At 38.5% G+C, this 19,098-nt stretch overlaps 1 protein-coding gene across 1 annotated transcript in view; it reads right to left on the bottom strand.

Annotated features, from left to right (window-relative positions):
* DSCAM (DS cell adhesion molecule) overlaps positions 1-19,098 on the bottom strand; it is a 709,341-nt gene that overhangs the window by 663,581 nt on the left and 26,662 nt on the right. The window contains exon 4 of the mRNA XM_044918979.1: positions 12,530-12,847. Within this exon, the coding sequence (XP_044774914.1) occupies positions 12,530-12,847 (318 nt within the window). The remainder of the gene's footprint in view (positions 1-12,529; positions 12,848-19,098) is intronic.

The following is a 19,098-nucleotide window of genomic DNA, read 5'->3' as shown; positions in this document are numbered from 1 at the left end:
CCATGCTAACTTGGGGAAGGGGTGGCTTTCACCATGCCCCACTTCAGAGCATGTGCACCACTCCTACCCACACTCCTGCTCCAGCCAGGATGGAGGGTGGCAGTGGTTGCTGGACAGGGGCAGAGAGGAGAGGCCAGGCAGGGCCAGAGCACTCAGCTTCAGAGGGCCAGCAGTGGTCATAGTGGGGTTAGGGAGGTGGAGCCTAAGTCGGGCTCTGGGTACCCAGAGACTGGAGAGAGGGTTGCTGAGAACCCATCTGGAGGAGGTGGCATGAGGCAGGACCCTGCAAGAGCTGAGGCACTGAGCTCCCAGAGCCTGTCCCATTGTCCCATTATCTTTATTTATGAAACACAAATGGAAAGAGAAAAGCATTAATGTTTCAAGGGGGCAACAGGAGAGCATTAAGCCAGAACTCCAGGACCTTCTCAGCACTGGGCCCTGTGGGACTGCTCCCAGCCCGGGATGTCGGTCCCATGCAGCAATCAGACAATGGGGGATAATGTGGTGGAGGTAAGTCAGAAGAAAGTTTGAAGAATTGGGCACTACAGGGGAGGTGGGTCTGGGTGGCCCTCCTCTCCTGATGGGTTGGACTCGGATTGTTCCTACCCCTTTGATGCCTACGTCCAAAGTAATAAAACATAAACAAATGCGCATGTGTCAGATTTCTCTGGAACACCAGAGGACTTAGGGCTAGGAGGAGGGTTGACGCCTGTCTTCCCTGTTTAGGAAATGGTCATCTGAGGTACAATGTGACCTGGAGGCACATTAGTTTTATAGAAATTGGGTTTTGTTCCATTATATTTTGTAGCTGATTACTTAATAAATTGAGATATGCCTCAAATAATCAATTACATCTTGAATACACCTTCATGTCAAGCACTGTTTCAGGGACTATGGAGATCCTAACACTTATGGAATGATCAGCTGAAGAAAGAAAATTCAGGTGGCAGAAAAACTAGAAGAAAACAATCAAAGACTGATGGGCCTGGGTGAGAGAGAAGGATGGAACTGGGGAAGGAGGCACTTGAGCTGGCACCAAAGGACAGGAGGAATTAGAGGTGGAGAAGAAAGAGGGAGAAGAGTGAAGGTGACATGCGCAGGGAATATTGCAGAGACTGTGAGGCACTGGACCAGCACCTTTTAGGTAAACTGGCTTCCAACCACAACTCCTATGAACAGGCAATGACAGGCTCACAGAAATCCCCTTTTCCTTGTCTGAAAATGGAAATAAGTTCAACCTCGCATGGTTGTGCAAATTAAAATAGAGAATGCCTCAAAGTACTTGGCACAATGTCCAGCCCATAACCACTTTATTCACTGAGTCTGACTGCTGGCAAGAGGAGCTGATCTGAGCTACCAGAAGCTGAAAGAGGAGACTTCTTTGAAGACACGATTGCTTTGGAACCTGCAACTGGGCCCTGGGAAGGGCCCTACAACCTCTTTCTCTTTGATCCTGGCTTCACCCTTCTCTTTTTCCACAGGCTTCCTCTGTTTTTCTGGTCCACATGGAGGATGAAAGATGTTCAACCCACAGTTCCCAAGCATCCTGAGGAAAGACAGATACTCTGTCAAGATTTCCATTTCAAAATCAGAAAGCAGAGAAATGGATAGAACAATCTGCTTAGCTGCTCTCTCTCAGTACAACCACCTATGAGCAGAGGTTCCAGACTATTTTGTGTGATGTAGATGCAAGAGACAACTAAGGGGCTTACTGTGGGCTGGGCAGCGCAGCACAGAGACATGCAACTTCTAATAGCTACTGGTACTCTGAACATCAAGACAACTCTTAAGTAACTAGGTCATCCAAATACTATTACTTGTTTTTTCTCAGAACAACTTTAGCAAGATACAATTGGCATACACTAAAACAACACGTTTACTGATAAGTTTTGACATATGTAGACACTCATGAGGTCACCGCCACAATCAAGATAATGAACAGACCCATCACCTGAAAAGTTAACTTGTTGTCCTCTGTGAACCATCCTTCCCACCCTCTTTCACAGGCAAACATTGATGTGCTTTCCATAATTATAGATTAATTTACACGTTTCAGAGTCTTATATAAATGGACTCATACAGTACCTACATTTTTATCTGGCTTATTTCACTCAGTGTAGTTATTTTGAGATTCCTCCCTGCTACTATGTTTATCAATACAGTACTCCCTCCTTATCTGTGGTTTTCCTTTTCGTGGTTTCAGTTACCCATGGTCAACCATGGTCTGGCAGCACATGATCTTCCTTCTGACATACCATCAGAAGGTCAATAGTAGCCTCAGGCCACATCACAATGTGCATATCATTCATCCCACTTCATCTCATCACAGAGGCATTTTATAATCTCACATCGTCACAAGAAGAAGGCAATAAGCCACAGCAAAATAAGATATTTTGAGAGAGAGACCACATTCACATAACTTTTGTTACAGCACATTGTTTTAATTTTATGATTGTTGTTAATGTCTTACTGTGCCTAATTTATATATTAAACTTTATCCTAGGAATGTATGTATAGGAAAACACACAGTACATATAGACTTTGTTACTATTCATGGTTTCAGGCATCCACTGGGTACCTTGGAACAAGTCCCCAGTGGATAAGGAGGGGTAATCCATTCTTTTTCATCCAATTTTATGGGTAAACCACAATTTGTTTACTCATTTGTCTGTTGATGGGCTTTGACCCATTTTTGGCTATTACAAATAAAGCTGCTATGAACATCCACGTAAAAGTCTTTGTATGGACATATGCTTTGGTTAAATACCTAAGAATAGAATGGCTGTAATATATGGCAGGTATATGTTCATCTTTTAAGGAAATTGCCAAACTATTTTCCAAAGGAGCTGTACCATCTTACATTACCACCAAAAGTGCATGAGAGTCCCAGCTGATGCATCTTCTCACTTACACTTGGTCTGGCCATTGTGTTTACTTTGAGATTTGTAGAGATATCTCACTGTAGTTTTAATCTGCATTTCCTCGAAGGTTGATGATGTTAAACACCTTTTCATGTGCTTACTAGCCTTTTACTTATTGTTCTTGCCTTATTGCCCTGGCTACCACCTCCAGTACAATATTGAAAAGAAGTGGTGAAAGCACACAGCACACATCCTTTTATTCTTCATCTTTAGAGGAAAAGCAATCTTTGACCATTAAGATGTTAGCTAGAGTAGGTGCTTTTTATTAACATGAGGAAGTTCACTTCTATTCCTAGTTTTCTGAGAATTTTTATCATAAGTGACTGTTGTATTTTGTCAGTGCTTTTCTGCGTCGATTGAAAGGATCACATGGTTTTTATTTTTAAAATGTTAATATGGTAAACTCCCTGGATTACTTTTCAAATGTGAAACTAATCTTACATTCTGGAGATAAGGCCAACATAGTCATGATGTATTATCCTTTTTCTTTGTTGTTGAATTCAATTTGCTAAAATTTTGTTTTTAGAATTTTTACATCTATATACTCATGAGAGATACTTGTTTTTCTTTTCTTTTTTTTAAATTTTATTTTATTATGTTATGTTAGTCACCATACATCATTTGTTTGATGTTTTTCTTTTCCTCTTGTAATGTCTTTATCTTGTTTTAATAGCAAGGTAGTGCTAATCTCATAAAATGATTTGGGAAATATTTTCTCCTTGTCAGTTTCCTGGAAAAGTTTGTGTAGAATTTTTATTATTTCTTCCTTGTGTTCGGTAGAATTCAACAGTAAATCCATTTGAGCCTGGAATTTCATTGTAGAAAATTTTTTATTACAAATTCAAATTCTTTAAAAGATACAGAGCTCTTCAGTTTATCTATTTCTTCTTGAAAAAGTTTTGGTATTTTATGTCTTTTAAGGAGTTTCTCATTTCATCTAAGTTGTTGAACTTATTGACAAACACTTGTCCTTAATAGTTTATTATAATTTTAATATCTGTAGAATATATACTGATATAACCTTCCTCATTCTTGACATTGGTAATTTGTCTTCTTTCTTATTTTCCTTTTCAGTCTGGCCAGAAGTTTCTCAATTTTATTGATTTTTTTCCAAAGAACTAAGTTTTGGCTTCATAGATTTTCTATGTTTTATAATTTATTGATTTTTACTCTGATTTTTCTTCTTTCCTTTCTGCCTATATTGGTTTTAATTTGTTCTTCTTTTCTAGTTTTAAGATGGAAGCTGATACCAATATTTGAGACCATTTTTATTTCTAATCGGGGTTTTTAAAACTATAACTGTCCCCCAAGCACTGTTTTAGTGGCATCCCCAAAATTCTTTCTTAGATCTTGTGCTTTCATTTTCATTCCATTCAAAACACCTTTAATTTTCCTTCTGCTTTTTCTTTTGCACAGACTATTTAGTTATTTAGTATCCTAATATTTGGAGATTTCCTGGAGTTAGTGATTACTATCTTAATTCCATTGCAGTCACAGAACATATTTTATATAATTTTATTTTTTAAAAACTCATCTGAGACTTTCTTCATTCCCCATAATGTGGTTTATATTGGTAAATTTCTGTGTGACCTTGAAAATAATGTGCATTGTGCTAAATTTCTGTGTGACCTTGAAAATAATGTGCATTGTGCTAAATTTCTGTGTGACCTTGAAAATAATGTGGATTGTGCTATTGTTGGATTCATTGTTCTCTATTTAAATGTTAATATGGTCAAATATTTAATAGTGTTGTTCAAATATTCTTTATCCTTGCTGATTCTGCCTACTGCTCATTAATAAAAGAGGGGTATTGAAATCTCCAATGATAAATTTTGATTTGTTTCTCCTCAAAGTTCTTTCAGTTTTTACTTTATGTATTTTGAAGTGCTGTTGTAGGGGACATAAATATTTAGAATAGTCATATCTTCTCAATTAAATGGCTCCTTTGTATTATGAAATGAACTTTAGCCCTGATAATATTCTTTGCTCTGAAATATATTTTGATATTAATGTACTTACTCCAATTTTTTTATATTTTTGACTAAATTTATTTGAGTTAATAGCATAGTACATATTTTCCCATCCTGTTACCTTTTATATATCTGTATCTTTATATTTAAAGTACATTTCTTTTAAGCAGTATTTGAAACTAATCTAGCGATTTCTGCCTTTTAAATCAGATAATTGGAGCATTTATATTTAATGTGCATATTGGAATGGTTAGGTTTAAATCCATCATCTTGGCTTTTTTCTATTTTTACCATCTGCTCTTTGTTTCCTTTTTCCTATTTTTTATTCTTTGTTTAGAATTGAGAATTTTTTTAATGATTCCATGTTTTCTCCTTTATTATGAAGCTTATAAGCCATAACTCTCTGTTTTGCTATAGTGATTGCTTTACATTTTATAACATACATCTGTAACTTATCATAATCTATATTCAGGTGATATTATACAACCTCACATATAAGAAAAAAAACTTACAATACTATACTTCCCCACCTTACTCCAGGCCTAAATGTTATTATTGTCATACATTTTACTCATATATATGTTACAAACCCCACAAGACATTATTATTATGTTTGTTTAAAAAGTCAATTGTCTTTTAAAAGATTGTAAGTACCAAAAAATTATGATTTAAAGCAATCTACAGATTTGATGTGAACCCCATCAAAATACCAATGGCATTTTTCACAGAACTAATGGCATTTTTCAAAGAATCCTAAAATTTTATGGAACCACAAAAGACCATGAATAGCTAAAGCAATCTTGAGAAAGAAGAACAAAGCCAGAGGTATCATGCTCCCTGATTTCAAACTATACTACAAAGCTATAGTAATCCAAAAAGTATGGTACTGACACAAAAACAGACACATAGATCAATGGAATAGAATAGAGAGCCCAGAAGTAAACCCATGCATATATGGTCAATTAATCTATGACAAAGGAGGCAAGAATAGACAATGCGGAAAAGACAGTCTCTTCAATAAATGGTGCTGGGAAAACTGGAGAGCCACATGCAAAAGAATAAAACTGGACCACTTTCTTACACTATCAACACACTAAAATCAACTCAAAATGGATTAAAAACTTGAATGTAAGACCTGAAACCATAAAACTCCTAGAAGAAAACATAGACTCCTAGAAGAAAAACATAGGCAGTAAGCTCTCTGACATTTGTCTTAGCAATATTTTTTTGGACCAGTCTCCTCCTACAAGGAAGAAAAAAGCTAAAACAAACAAATGGGACTCCAGTGAACTAAAAAGCTTTTTCACAGTCAAAGAAACCATTAACAAGATGAAAAGGCAACCCATTGAATGGGAAAAGATATTTGCAAACCAAACATCTGATAAGGGTTAATACCCAAAATATATAAAGAACTCACACAACTTAATATCAAAACAACAACAAACACAAAAATTTAATCTGACTCAAGATTGGGTGAAGGACTGGAACAGACGTTTTTCCAAAGACATGCAGATGACCAACAGGTACACGCAAGGATGTTCAATATCATTAATCATCAGGGAAATGAGGTATCACCTCACATTGCTCAGATTTGTTATTATCAAAAAGACAAGAAATAACAAGTGTTGACAAGAATGTAGAGAATAGGGAACCCGCATGTACTGTTAGTGGGAATGTAAAGTGGTGCAGCCACTATGGAAAACAGTATGGAGGTTCCTCAAAAAATTTAAATAGAACTACCATACAATCCAGTAGTTCTACTTCTGGGTATTTCTCTGAAACAAAAACTCCAATTCAAAGAGATATATGCATCCCTATGTTACCTGCAGTGTTATTTACAATAGCAAAGATATGGAGGCAAACTAAGGGTCTGTCGATAGGTGTATAAAGAATATAAGGGGTGTGTGTGTGTGTAAAATAGAATATTATTCACACATAAGAAAATGACTAACATAATAAAATAAAATTTAAAAAAATTCTTTAAAAAGAAAAAAATTGTTTTAAGACTAAATAAAGTAAAAAAAAGGAAAGAAAATGAAATATTGCTATTTGTGGCAACATGGATGGACCTCTTAGAGGGTGTTATGCTAAGTGAAATAAGTTAAAGAAAGATAATATATGATTTCACTTACATGTGGAATCTAAAAAACAGAACAAATGAGCAAACAAAACAAAACAGGAATAGACTTAGAGAACCAACTATTGGTTACCAGAGCAGAGAGGTGAACTAGGTGAAGGGGATTAAGAGGTACAAAACTTCCAGTCATAAAATAAATAAATCATGGGGATGGAATATACAGCATAGGGAATATAGTCAATAATATTATAATAACATTGTATGGTGATGGATGGTAACTACACTTAGCAGGGGGATCATTTCTTAATGTATAAAAGTATCAAATCACTATGATGTACACCTGAAAGGAATAGGGTATTGTACATCATAGTTATGCTTTAATTTTAGAAAAATGTAATTTATTTCCCCACATGGTTACAACTGTCACTGTTCTTCTTCCCTTCAAGTAGATCCAAGATTCCATCAGGTGTCTTTTGTTTTCTGATTGTAGGACTTCCTTTAAGATTTCTACAAGTGCCGGTCAGCTGCTGATAAATTCTTTCAGCTTTCATGTGTACAAAAAAGCCTTTATTTTTTGTTTTGTTTTGTTTTAATTTTGTTTTGTTATGTTAGTCACCATACATCATTACTTTTTGATGTGGTGATCCACGATCCACTGTTTTCGTATAACACCCAGTGCTCCATGCAGTATGTGCCCTCCTTAATACCCATCACCGGGCTAACCAATCCCCCCTCCCCCCTCCCCTCTAAAACCCTGTTTGTTTCTCAGAGTCCATAGTATCTCATGGTTCATCTCTCCCTCTGATTTCCCCTCCATTTTTCCCTTCCTTCTCCTAATGTCCTCCATACTATTCCTTATGTTCCACAAATAAGTGAAACCATATAATTGACTTTCTCTGCTTGACTTATTCACTTAGCATAATCTCCTCCAGTCCCATCCATGTTGATGTAAAAGTTGGGTATTCATCCTTTCTGATGGCTGAGTAATATTCCATTGTATATACGGACCACATCTTTATCCATTCATCTGTTGAAGGGCATCTCGGCTCTTTCCACAGTTTGGCTATTGCAGACATTGCTGCTATGAACATTGGGGTGCATATGGCTCTTCTTTTCACTACATCTGTGTCTTTGGGATAACTACCCAGGAGTGCAGTTGCTGGGTCATAGGGTAGCTCTATTTTTAACTTTTTGAGGAACCTCCACACTGTTTTCCAAAGTGGCTGTACCAACTTGCATTCCCACCAACAGTGTAAGAGGGTTCCCCTTTCTCCACAACCTCTCCAACATTTGTTGTTGCTTTCCCTGTTCATTTTTGTCATTCTAACTGGTGTAAGGTGGTATCTCAATGTGGTTTTGATTTGAATTCCCTTGATGGCTAATGATGATGAACATTTTTTCATGTGTCTGTTAGGCATTTGTATGTCTTCTTCAGAGAAGTGTCTTTTCATATCTTCTGCCCATTTTTTTACTTGATTATTTGTTTTTTGAGTTTGAGAAGTTCTTTATAGATCTTGGAGACCAGCCCTTTATCTGTAGTGTCATTTGCAAATATCTTCTCCCATTCTGTGAGTTGCCTCTTTATTTTTTAAATAAAAATATTCTGCTGGATATAGATATAGATTTCTAGATTTACAAACTATATTTCCTTTCAGTACTTTAAAGATGTCACTTCTCTGTTTTCTCACATTGATTCTGAAGGGCAATCTGTTGTCATCCTTGGTTTTGTTCCTCTCTGTGTAACATCTCTTTTTCCTCTGGCTGTTTTTAATGTTTTGTCTTTAAACTGGTCCTGAGAAATGTGATTATGATGAGTGTTGGTGTATTTTTCATGTTTCTTGTGCTTGGGATTTGTAGAGCTCCTTGGATCTGTGAGTTTTTACGTTTCATCAAATTGGAAAAATTTTGACCAGTATTTCAAGTATGTATTTATTTTGTTTGTTTTACCATCCACTCCTTTGGGGACTCTATTTGTGTAACAAGCTACTTGAAATATTTTTTTCCAATTTTCTTTGGAATATATTTTATTCTTTTAGGGCTGTTTTAGGTTTACAGAAAACTTCCACAGAAAGTACAGTGCTTTCCCCAAAGGGATACACTCCCTTTATCCACCCCGGCAGTCTCTCTCATTATTAGCATGTTCCTTGGTGTTATGTGTTTGTTACAATTAAGGAGCCAGTATTTATACATTATTATGAAGTAAAGCCCATAGTTTACTTGAACATTCCTTCTGTGCTGTGCAGTTCTATGAAGAATTTCTGTATCCTCCATTAAGGTATCATCCAGAAGTTTCAGTGCTTAAAAATGTCATGGAACACTACATCAAAAACTAATGATGTACTGTTTGGTGATTAAGATAACATAATAAAAGAAAAAAAAAATGTCCTGTGATCCACGTAGTCATCCCTCCTCTCTTCCACTGCTGTCCCTGGAAACCACTGATCTTTTTATTGTCTCTATATAGTTTTGCCCTTTCCAGAATGTCATAGAGTTGTAATCATACATTTTATAGCCTCTTCAGAGTGGCTTCTTTCACTTAGTGATATGCATTGACAGTTCCTCCATGTGTTTTTTGAGGTTGCATAGCTTGTTTCTTTACATTGTTAAATAATACTCCATTGTATGGATATACCATAATTTGTTTATTGTTAAAGAAAAAATTATTCTGATGCTTGTTAAAACGTAAAGGAAGACCTTATTCAGGACTATTGCAAATAGGACTCATGACTATTCCACCAGGGGAGAGAAATTTTTCTCAACTCCAAATACAGCAAGGACAAGTGGGGATTTCTAGCCAAAGGGCAGAGTGAGGGGATTAGTGGATAGAAGATTATCCAGAGGAAACATAAAGGCTAAAGGCAGGACTGACTCACACATCAAAGTAAGATGAGGAACTTGATCAGATATCAGAGTGGCCAGATGTCAAAGAGAGGGGTGACTGAGTAGGAGTCTTACTAAAACTGGGCTGGGGGAGGACAGACAGAAGTTCAAGGTCAAAGACTAGTCAAGAAGAGGGCTCACAGGAGCCTGACAAAGGTTTCGGCAAGGAAAAAATCTTTGTTATTACCCGCTCGCATACTGAAGGACATCTTTGTTGCTTCCAAATTTTGGCAATTATGCATAAAGCTGCTATAAAAATTCGTATGTAGGTTTTTGTGTCCCCCACCGAGAAATTCAAGGCAGTGCACTGGGTCAGTCACAGGCTCGCCTGCTTCTTCCAGCTTCTCAAGAATCACTTTCCTCTATCACCTGATGGCCAGTCTTGACAACAGTGGCTCTGTATGCCTTGTCTGCTTGTTGTTGTTTCAGAGAAAAGGGTAAATTCGGCCCCTGCCACTCAACCTTGGCCATGAGCAGAAGTCCCAGTCGGATGCTATTAACCACAGTAAATGAAAGAAGAAAAATCACTAGAATTTTTTTTTTTACTTGCCTAAGGTCATACTGCTGATTACTATCTGCTGGGGGCCAGGGGCAATACTGCTTCAAGTGGGCCGTCTGCATTCCAGTCCTTGGAACAGAAAGGCGAAGAGGGTACTTGACATGTACGTGCAAGGTGACCTAGCCTTGCTGATTCCTGAGACATGACGGATGAAAAGTGCCACTGTTGCTGACACCCAGGCCTAAGTCCAAGTTGCTGAAAACTGTGAAGAATGACAATTTCCTATACTGCCAAAGAAGAGGTTATGAGGCCATTTTACCCACATTCCAGGAAAATCCCAACACCAATCAAAAGGGACCCGAGACACTTAAGAAGACCTGATACATAGGGCTACCCTGTGAGCCAGTCCTCCTCCTGCTCAAATCTGCACTCCAATTGTCACCGGATAGCGCATACCGGACACCCCCACCTGCCCTTCCGAGCCACCGTCCAGTTCTATCCTAGCATCAACATGAAAAGGCTGAAACCAGATTTTCAAGCACCCAATCAAAAATCTAAAAGATTACAGTCATAATGTCTTCACAACAGGAAATAAAATTAAATAAGAAAATAAATTTCATGCGGGTGACATGACGGTCCATCTTGTAAGTTCCCAAGAACACAGCAACCATGTGCTTGTTGGACGTGTACTCAGTAGGATTAGGGGGTCAGGAATACCAGCACATCAACAGCAAGAACATGCTCATGCGGAAGTGGAAGGTGGTAGAGCTGCCAGATGAGATGATACCATCTCCACCCCCTAAAACATGCAGTGTCACACAAAAGTAATCAGTTTCATGACAAATTTCCAAAATGGCAGTTAAAACAGGAGTAAGCATTGAATTCCTTTATCTGACAGGAAACCTGAGAAAGAAATAGCGGATTAACGCATACAAGCATAGCTGTTTGAAGTTCCAGGTTTTTCGGTAAGTGACACTTTGTAGATTATAAACATGTTTCTATAACACATCATTAACATTTGCAGCCTGCCAAGTAAAAGGCACTCACTCTATCCTCCTGTTTGTCAGGTTTAGAGGTCTCTGTACAAATTTCATTTGCTTTATTTTAATTATTTGGGGCATCAACTTCTCATATCTCTTGATTAAAGCCAATCTTTCTCTTCCTTTCCTAAGTGTGCTCTTGCTTGGGTGCTGGAATTCATGAGCGTGTCACGGAGATCAAAATATACTTGAGAAAATGACTAGCTAGCGGGATGAACCGTAGTCTGATGTTTGATTGCTTACATCAAAGAGATCATATGCAGGAATTCAGAAACATTTCATAATTTGCTCATGTTGTGAAGTCTTAAAGCAACACCTACTTGCTTGCTGCAGAAATTATTACAAAGCTCCCCCAGCTACCAGGTGCATAAGACAACAAAGTCACATTCTCTTTGCCCTGACATTATACTGTGCCAGTCTACTGTAGTACTTGTAAGGGGAAGCTTAAAAAAATTTGAAACACTGTTTGCTAACTAGAGTCTAGCTGTGAGCTTGTTTTTCAGGGCTTTGTTAAATCTATAAAATGACACAGTATGTCCTGTATGTATACCTTTTTATGTCTATGAATCTCAGACTTATAAGAATGTAATTTTAAAAATATATAATATGTTGTTATAAAAGGGACACGACCAACTCAGGATTTTCTCTTTGGCAACATCCTAGCAACATGGGACACAGTCAAAAATGTTAAAATGATCCTCTTTTATTTCACAAGGAAGACAAGAATATTCGATTGATTCTGTTTCAGTTACATTACGCCTTAATGCCAAGGTTTTATTCCACTTGAACTCTGTGTCCTCCTCCCGCCCCTTCTCCTCCCCACTCCCCCACTGCCTGCCTGTCTCTCTCTCTAATAAATAAAATCTTTTTAAAAAATCAAAATACAATACAATTGGGTTACAGTTTAAATCTTACCCACTTGCTATCACTAATTTTATGTCTTAGTTCTAGCGACATAAGGCATTTTGAAACCAAGTCAAGGGATGCTCGGGCATCTCAAAGAAGCCACCAGCACTGTCAGAATGAACTGACCATTGGGTTTTCATTAGTTCTCAGCTGATGGCTGAGAACCCCCCACCCTGCCCCCCCAGCCCCAGCCCCTAGCAGGCATAGAGGGAACAAAGCAGAGGAACTGTACTCACCAGCCTTGATGTGGACATCCTGACTTCTAATTTTCCCTGAAGGATTTTCAGCTGTGCAATAATAAGTATTATCATGGATTAAGGTACTAAAGCTTGAAGGAGGGAAGGGAAAAATTTGGAGAGTGCCGTTGGGGTGGACGTGGCGGATCCCGGGGACATCGTAGATCTCCTCGCCCGTTGCTAGGTACCATCTGAGAGACACAGGAGGGACGCCTGCAGCAGGGCAGGGCACCAGGGTCCCCGTGGTGCTCGCAAACACTACCTCTTGCAGAGATGCATTGACAAAGTAGAGGCTGGAGTGAAGGTCCTCACTGAAAACTACAAGAAGACAACACAAGAGTTGGTCAGTAAGGCGCACATTCCGAACTTGGCCTTCAGTCAACCTGGCCTCACAAGGTTGTTTTGAGAAATAATCGCCAGGTTTGACTAAAATGAAATCATTCAGAATTTCTCAACTACTATGGACAGAGAGGCTGGTACTAGGGAATAAGCTACCATCCTCACTTCATACCTTGTACACAAACTGATAAGTTATCCCAGATCTTAACTTATAATAGATTACTTACCAGCCTGTTCCCCACACCCCATTCTGCCTCCACAGTACTGACCACTACTGGGATTTATGCTGTGTATTTTGTATTCATCTATTGTCTATCTCCCCATGAGAAAAATGTCATGATTTGTTCATGCTCTTACCCAGAGCTCAGCGCCTAACACCCGGTAGGTACTGGGTGAACAGAAGCTAAAGGAATGAATGACTAGGTCCAGTCGCTAGGACCAAATTGCTCTGGTTGGGAGGTACACTGAGAGGTATTCTGAATGAAATTAGTCACAATTTTGAAAAATTAAAACCTACATTTATAGGTAAAACATTTTAAAAAAGCACAACTGTTTTTCTAAAAATAGTGTCCAATCAACGATGCATTTTTTTTTTTTATTGAAAAGGTGCAGTAATAATAGAGAGCTTTGACAGAAGTATCACTCAATTCCACCAGCCCATGACAGTGTCTGTTCTGATTTTTATATTTCTTCTCCTGGTCCATCTGCCTACATGCCGTACCCATATGATTATTCTATATCATAATGTGTATACATAAAATATGCAATTGTTACAGGCTGTGCTTCATTCTCTTAACATTATTTCATATACCAAATTCCATATTCCTGTACAGACCTTGCAAGTGAATAGTGGATGCACATTTTCCCTAATATGATTTTCTAAACTATTTTCTTGATCTTAGTTATTTAAATTGTTTCTGTTTTAATTGCTACAAATAAAATATCTACAAACCAGTTCACACATATTTGGCTTTTTAATTCACTGACTGAGTGCCCACGTTGCACTCAGTAACAAATAGTCACAGAGTGTCATCTACGTGAACAAAGGAAACAACTTCTAGAATCCAAAACTTAACCAGATGTTAAAATGCCACAAAGACCTTCTTCTCAGATGTTAGCGCTTATATATGACTTCCTAAAAACAGATGCTTGTCACATATTCACAAGAGAGAAAAGAAGCCCTCAATACTTGGAATTAATTTCATTGGGCAGAGATGCGAATACTAGTTAGGAAGCACCTATCATGTCCCAGGCCATGTTACAATACTCAAGCTGTTATTCTAGTCTTGTGAGTAGAAGAAGGCAGAAGAAGATGGGGAGATTCAGAGGGTTGTCACTTGACCAAGGATTCAGGGTTAGGAGGTCACAGACGCAGGATTCGGTCTTTCTGATGAAGATCTAATCTCATTATACAGCTGCCTTTACTCTATAAAGCCAATCCCCAGGAAAGCTGTGTTTATGCGATTCAGCATCCCCCAGATAGCTCCCCTGAACATCCCCCCACTTCCTCTTCCATCTCTCTTGGGCAGTGCCCACCAGCTTGCCCACCAGGGGGGCCAGTGCCAACTATCTCTGAGCGGGCAAACAGAGGGGATGCCATGTGTCAAAAGATGGTGAAGAAAAATCCACTTTATAAAAATGATAGATTTACTCCAAAAGACAGGCAGGGGTGTTCATCAAGTTGTAACTGTTTGATGGCTTTCTCTGCCAACCATAACTAAAGACTTTAGCAATGCTCCGTAAATCAGAATATGAAAATTATTGCTAACTAAGAAATTGGCTCAGATCGGAAGCACAGTTAATAGTTAAACATTACAGCTTTCAACTCAAATAAAAATGCTGATGGTGGCACCGTGATTTTACATTTGAGCTTTCTAGGAAACTGACATCACCCCGAACACATTGTTAGGAGTGAGGTAACTGTCACTCTTTGAGGCTAATTAATTCCACCCAGATCCTTTTTTGTTCCCCCCCCCACACACATGACTCTTCTGTCAACTGGATTTGGGTAATTCGAACTAAATAAAATTTAGTCACATTTGAATTCATTCTCTCGTCTCATAAAAGTAGCCTTGCTAAGAAGAGCAAGTCTTTGAAAATGTGAATGTATGTAAGAAATATTTCATATATAAATGTGAAATTATTTAAATGACTGTGAGAAAGATGCAAAATAAATGTTTAATCCTAGTAGTTAAGAAGATAAGTGACCCACAGGGGATTACTGTCACTTCTCCTTACATTTTTTAAAGGTATTTCCCATTAGTCTTCCTACTTCACACCACTGGGTTTAATAATGTAACATAAACTCATTCTCTAAGATACACATCATATGGCCACAGGCAAGAGAAAACCCAAACTACATTCCAGCAGCTTCTGTTTCTTCCATCTAAGGGGCCATCCATCTGCTTAAATAATAGTACTTCATTTTATGGCATGCTGCATGCACTTTAAATACAGCAACATTTGCTCCCTCCAGTAAGGGCATGGGCAATCTCGCTGTGAATTACGTGTGTGTGAAATTTCCCTGAAACTAACTGCAGTTTAATAACAGAAAGCTAAACAAAACATTTGGCATAATCTTGCCACACAACTTGGCATATAAAATCCTGGGGTATGGACACTAAGAACGCTGAAGGAAGGGGCTTCAGAGGATTGCTCTTTCATCGGCAGATTTCTCCACGTTTTATATCGTTATAACAGATGGTATAAGCAGGGCTCCTGTGACAACATAAAGAAGAATGTTACACTAAAAAGAAGAATAAGTCTATATTGCTTTCTTTAAATTCTAGATCTGGCCAGGTGAAGAGACATGAAAGAAATGTTAGAGAAAGCAATGACATGATCGTTCCTTCATGTGAGAGTATTTATGGAGTACCTGCCCTACACCAGGCTTCAGGCAAGGGCCCAGGAATGAAAATTCACATGAGTCAGAATACTGATCTCAAGGAATTTTTGGTCTAGAGGGTGTCACAGTCAGTAAAGAGATCAACGATAATTCTTTGCTGAGGGTCATCGCAGAATTATTCACAAAATGCTACAGGAGAAGAAGAGAAACTACCCCAGCCTGAGGAAGATGAGGGGAACTCTCCAGAAGAGAAGAGGAAAGTAGATTCTAGGCAGAGGGCATAAAAATGTTAGGACACTTAGTCATCACAGACAGGAGACAGGCAAGAAGATACCGGATAACAGGAACTTCACGGCTGAACTAAGAGTGATGCACAATTTGGGAGCGGGCGCTTGAGGTTCTGTATACTCACTTACTCTTTTCACACTTGCTCATCACCTACTGATGACCTGGCACTGTGCTCAGGGCTGGGGACACACGAACAGCCAAGACTTGGAGAGTGATCTCAGGAAGCTTCCATTTCAGATGCTTATTATAAAGTCTAGATCATAAGTGGTATCAGATCTCATGCTGAAAAGCATGAGCTTAATCCTGCAGGCAACAGGAAGTCCCGTCCATAGGTATATACCCAAGAGAAATGAATATACACATCCATTAAAAAACTTGTACACAAGAGTTAAAACGGCATCATTTATAATAGCCAGATGTGGGAATGACTGCAGTGTCCAACTGCAGAACGGATCAACAAAATCTGGTGTGTCCCTCCAGTGGAACTGTATTCAGCAGCAATGAGAAACAAAATACTGATGCATAATATAGACATGGATGACCCTTGATAACGTCATGACAAGTGAAAAAAGCGAATCACAAAAGGCCACACACTCTACGATTATGTAAATTCACATGAAATGTCCAGAAGAGACAACTCTGTAGGGACAGAAAGGAGTGGTTTCCTTAGAGCTGTGGGTGAGGGTGAGGGGGTGATAAGGTGGTAGCTAAGGGATGCAGAGTTTCTTTGTGAGGTGATTAAAATGGTCTAAACTTGACTGTGGTGAAGGTTGTACAGACCTGTAAATTTACTAAAAACCACTGAATTGTACAAATGGGTGCATTTTATTGTATGCAAATGATATCTCGATAAAACTGTTTTTAAAAAAATAGAGAATCAGTGAAAGGTTTGATGCAAAACAAATTGACGCTTTCCCAAATTGTAGTTTTAGAAAGTAAACACTGGATTTACAAGGAGTGGAGACTAGAGGCAGTAAGTCCGATTAGGCTGCTGTGGGCGTGGCCTCAGTGACCTGCCTGGTCATTGGTGGAGTGAAGGGAAGAGAAAGCCTAACTATATGAACATGTCTTATGTGGTCCTGCCAGAATGTGTGAGCATTCATTGGAAGGAATGAGACTGAGGAAGAGGAAAAAAAGTCATTATGGTCAAATTCAATAGTTTGCATGCCTGGCTGCATCATTGTGCCGTGAGTGAAAATAGAGAATATCCAAGGCAGAGCTGGTTGGGCAGAGAAAACAACAATGTCAGATTCACTAAAGTTAAGGGGGCACTGCTTTGGGCCACCCACTAGTGAGGTGGGAAGAGGGGTCTAAGACCCCAGAGAGAGATGCCACAATCAGGTAAACTGAAGCCCACCACTGGGTGAAATGTACCAAAGAGAGTGTAAAGAACAAGAAGACACAAAAACCAGAGATGGGGTGGGTGGGGGACTGGGTGAAATAGGTGAAGGGGATTAAGAGTCCATCTATCTTGATGAGCCCTGAGTAACATACGGAAGTGTTGAATCACTATATTGTACACCTGAAAATAATATAACACTGTACATTAACTATGCTGGAATTAAAATTTGAAAAATAAAATAAAAGTTAAAAAAAAAAAAGACAGAAATATGGGGTGCCTGGGTGGTTCAGTTAAGTGCTGCCTTCCACTCAGGTCATGATCCCAGAATCCTGGGATCAAGCCCCACACTGGGTTCCCTGCTAAGTGGGGAATCTGCTTCTCCCTTTTCCTCTGCCCTTCCCCCCTGCTTGTGCTTGCTCTCTCTCTCTGTCTCTCTCAAATAAATAAATAAAAATCTTTAAAAAAAAAAAAAACAGAGATGGATCCTCAGGAATACTTAATATATAAAAGGTGAGCAAAGGATATCTGACCAAGGACTGGCACTCCAATCCATAATGGAATCCTACAATAGAATCAATAAGAAAATCAATAAGAAAAAGAGAATCTGATTTAAAAAAATGTACAAAAACCATTATACAAGTAGCCAATATGCACATGAAAAAATACTGAATGTAACTAGTCATCAGAAAAGTCAAATTAAAAGCATGAGGAGGGGTGCCTGGGTGGCTCAGTTAAGCATCTGCATTTGGCTCAGGTCATGATCCCAGGGTCCTGGGATCGAGCCCTGTGTTGGGCTCCCTGCTCAGTGGAGAATCTGTTTCTCCCTCTCCCTCTGCCTCTCCACCCCTCCAGCTTGTGCTTGCTCTCTCGCTCTCTCTCTCTCAAATAAAATCTTAAAAAAAAAAAAAAAAAAGCAGAAGGAGTTACCACTGGTGTGTCCATCCAGCGGAACTGTATTCAGCAGCAATGAGAAACGAAATACTGATGCATAATATAGACACAGATGACCCTTGATAACGTCACGACAAGTGAAAAAAGCCACTGAATGATTAAAGTGGAAAAGACAGAATATACTGAGTGTCTCAAGGATATGGAACAAAAGGAACCTCATTCACTGCAGGTGGGAGTATAAACTGATAAAATCAGTGTGGAAAACTGTTCACCAGTATCTACTAAAGTGGAACATATGCATATTTAATGACTCAACAATTCACCTGCTAGGTATTTATCCAACAGAAATGTATGCATACACTCACCAAAAACCACACACTGGTATATTCATAGCAGTCCTGTTTGTAAAAGTCCCCAACTGGAAATCACTCAAATATCCATCAGTAGTAAATAGTATGATATATTTGTACACTGCATCACTATATAACAGTAGGAATGAATAATCTATATTACAAAAAATATATAAATCTTACAACCACAATGTTGAAGCAAACAAATAGACACAACAAGAGTAAATAATGTATTATTCCATTTATGCCAGGCATAAAAATAGAAAACACTAATTGATGATGTTGAGAATCACAGGTTGGGGGGCACAGAGAATGAAAAGTCATAGGGGCATCCAGGCTGCTAGCTGTGTTCATTTTCTTGATCTGGGTGCTGCGTACACTGAAGTGCTAAGCTAATGAAAATTTCACTGAGCTATGCACTATGATATGTACACTTTTATGTACATATTCTATACTTCAATTAAGAAGTTAAATATTTTAAAGAAATGGAAAAATAAAAATCCATCATGAAGAT

The sequence above is a fragment of the Neomonachus schauinslandi genome, chromosome 1 (assembly GCF_002201575.2).
Source record: "Neomonachus schauinslandi chromosome 1, ASM220157v2, whole genome shotgun sequence".
NCBI lineage: Eukaryota > Metazoa > Chordata > Mammalia > Carnivora > Phocidae > Neomonachus > Neomonachus schauinslandi.
The sequence above is the reverse complement of the archived record's forward strand: the minus strand, read 5'-3'. Positions and strand labels throughout refer to the sequence as shown.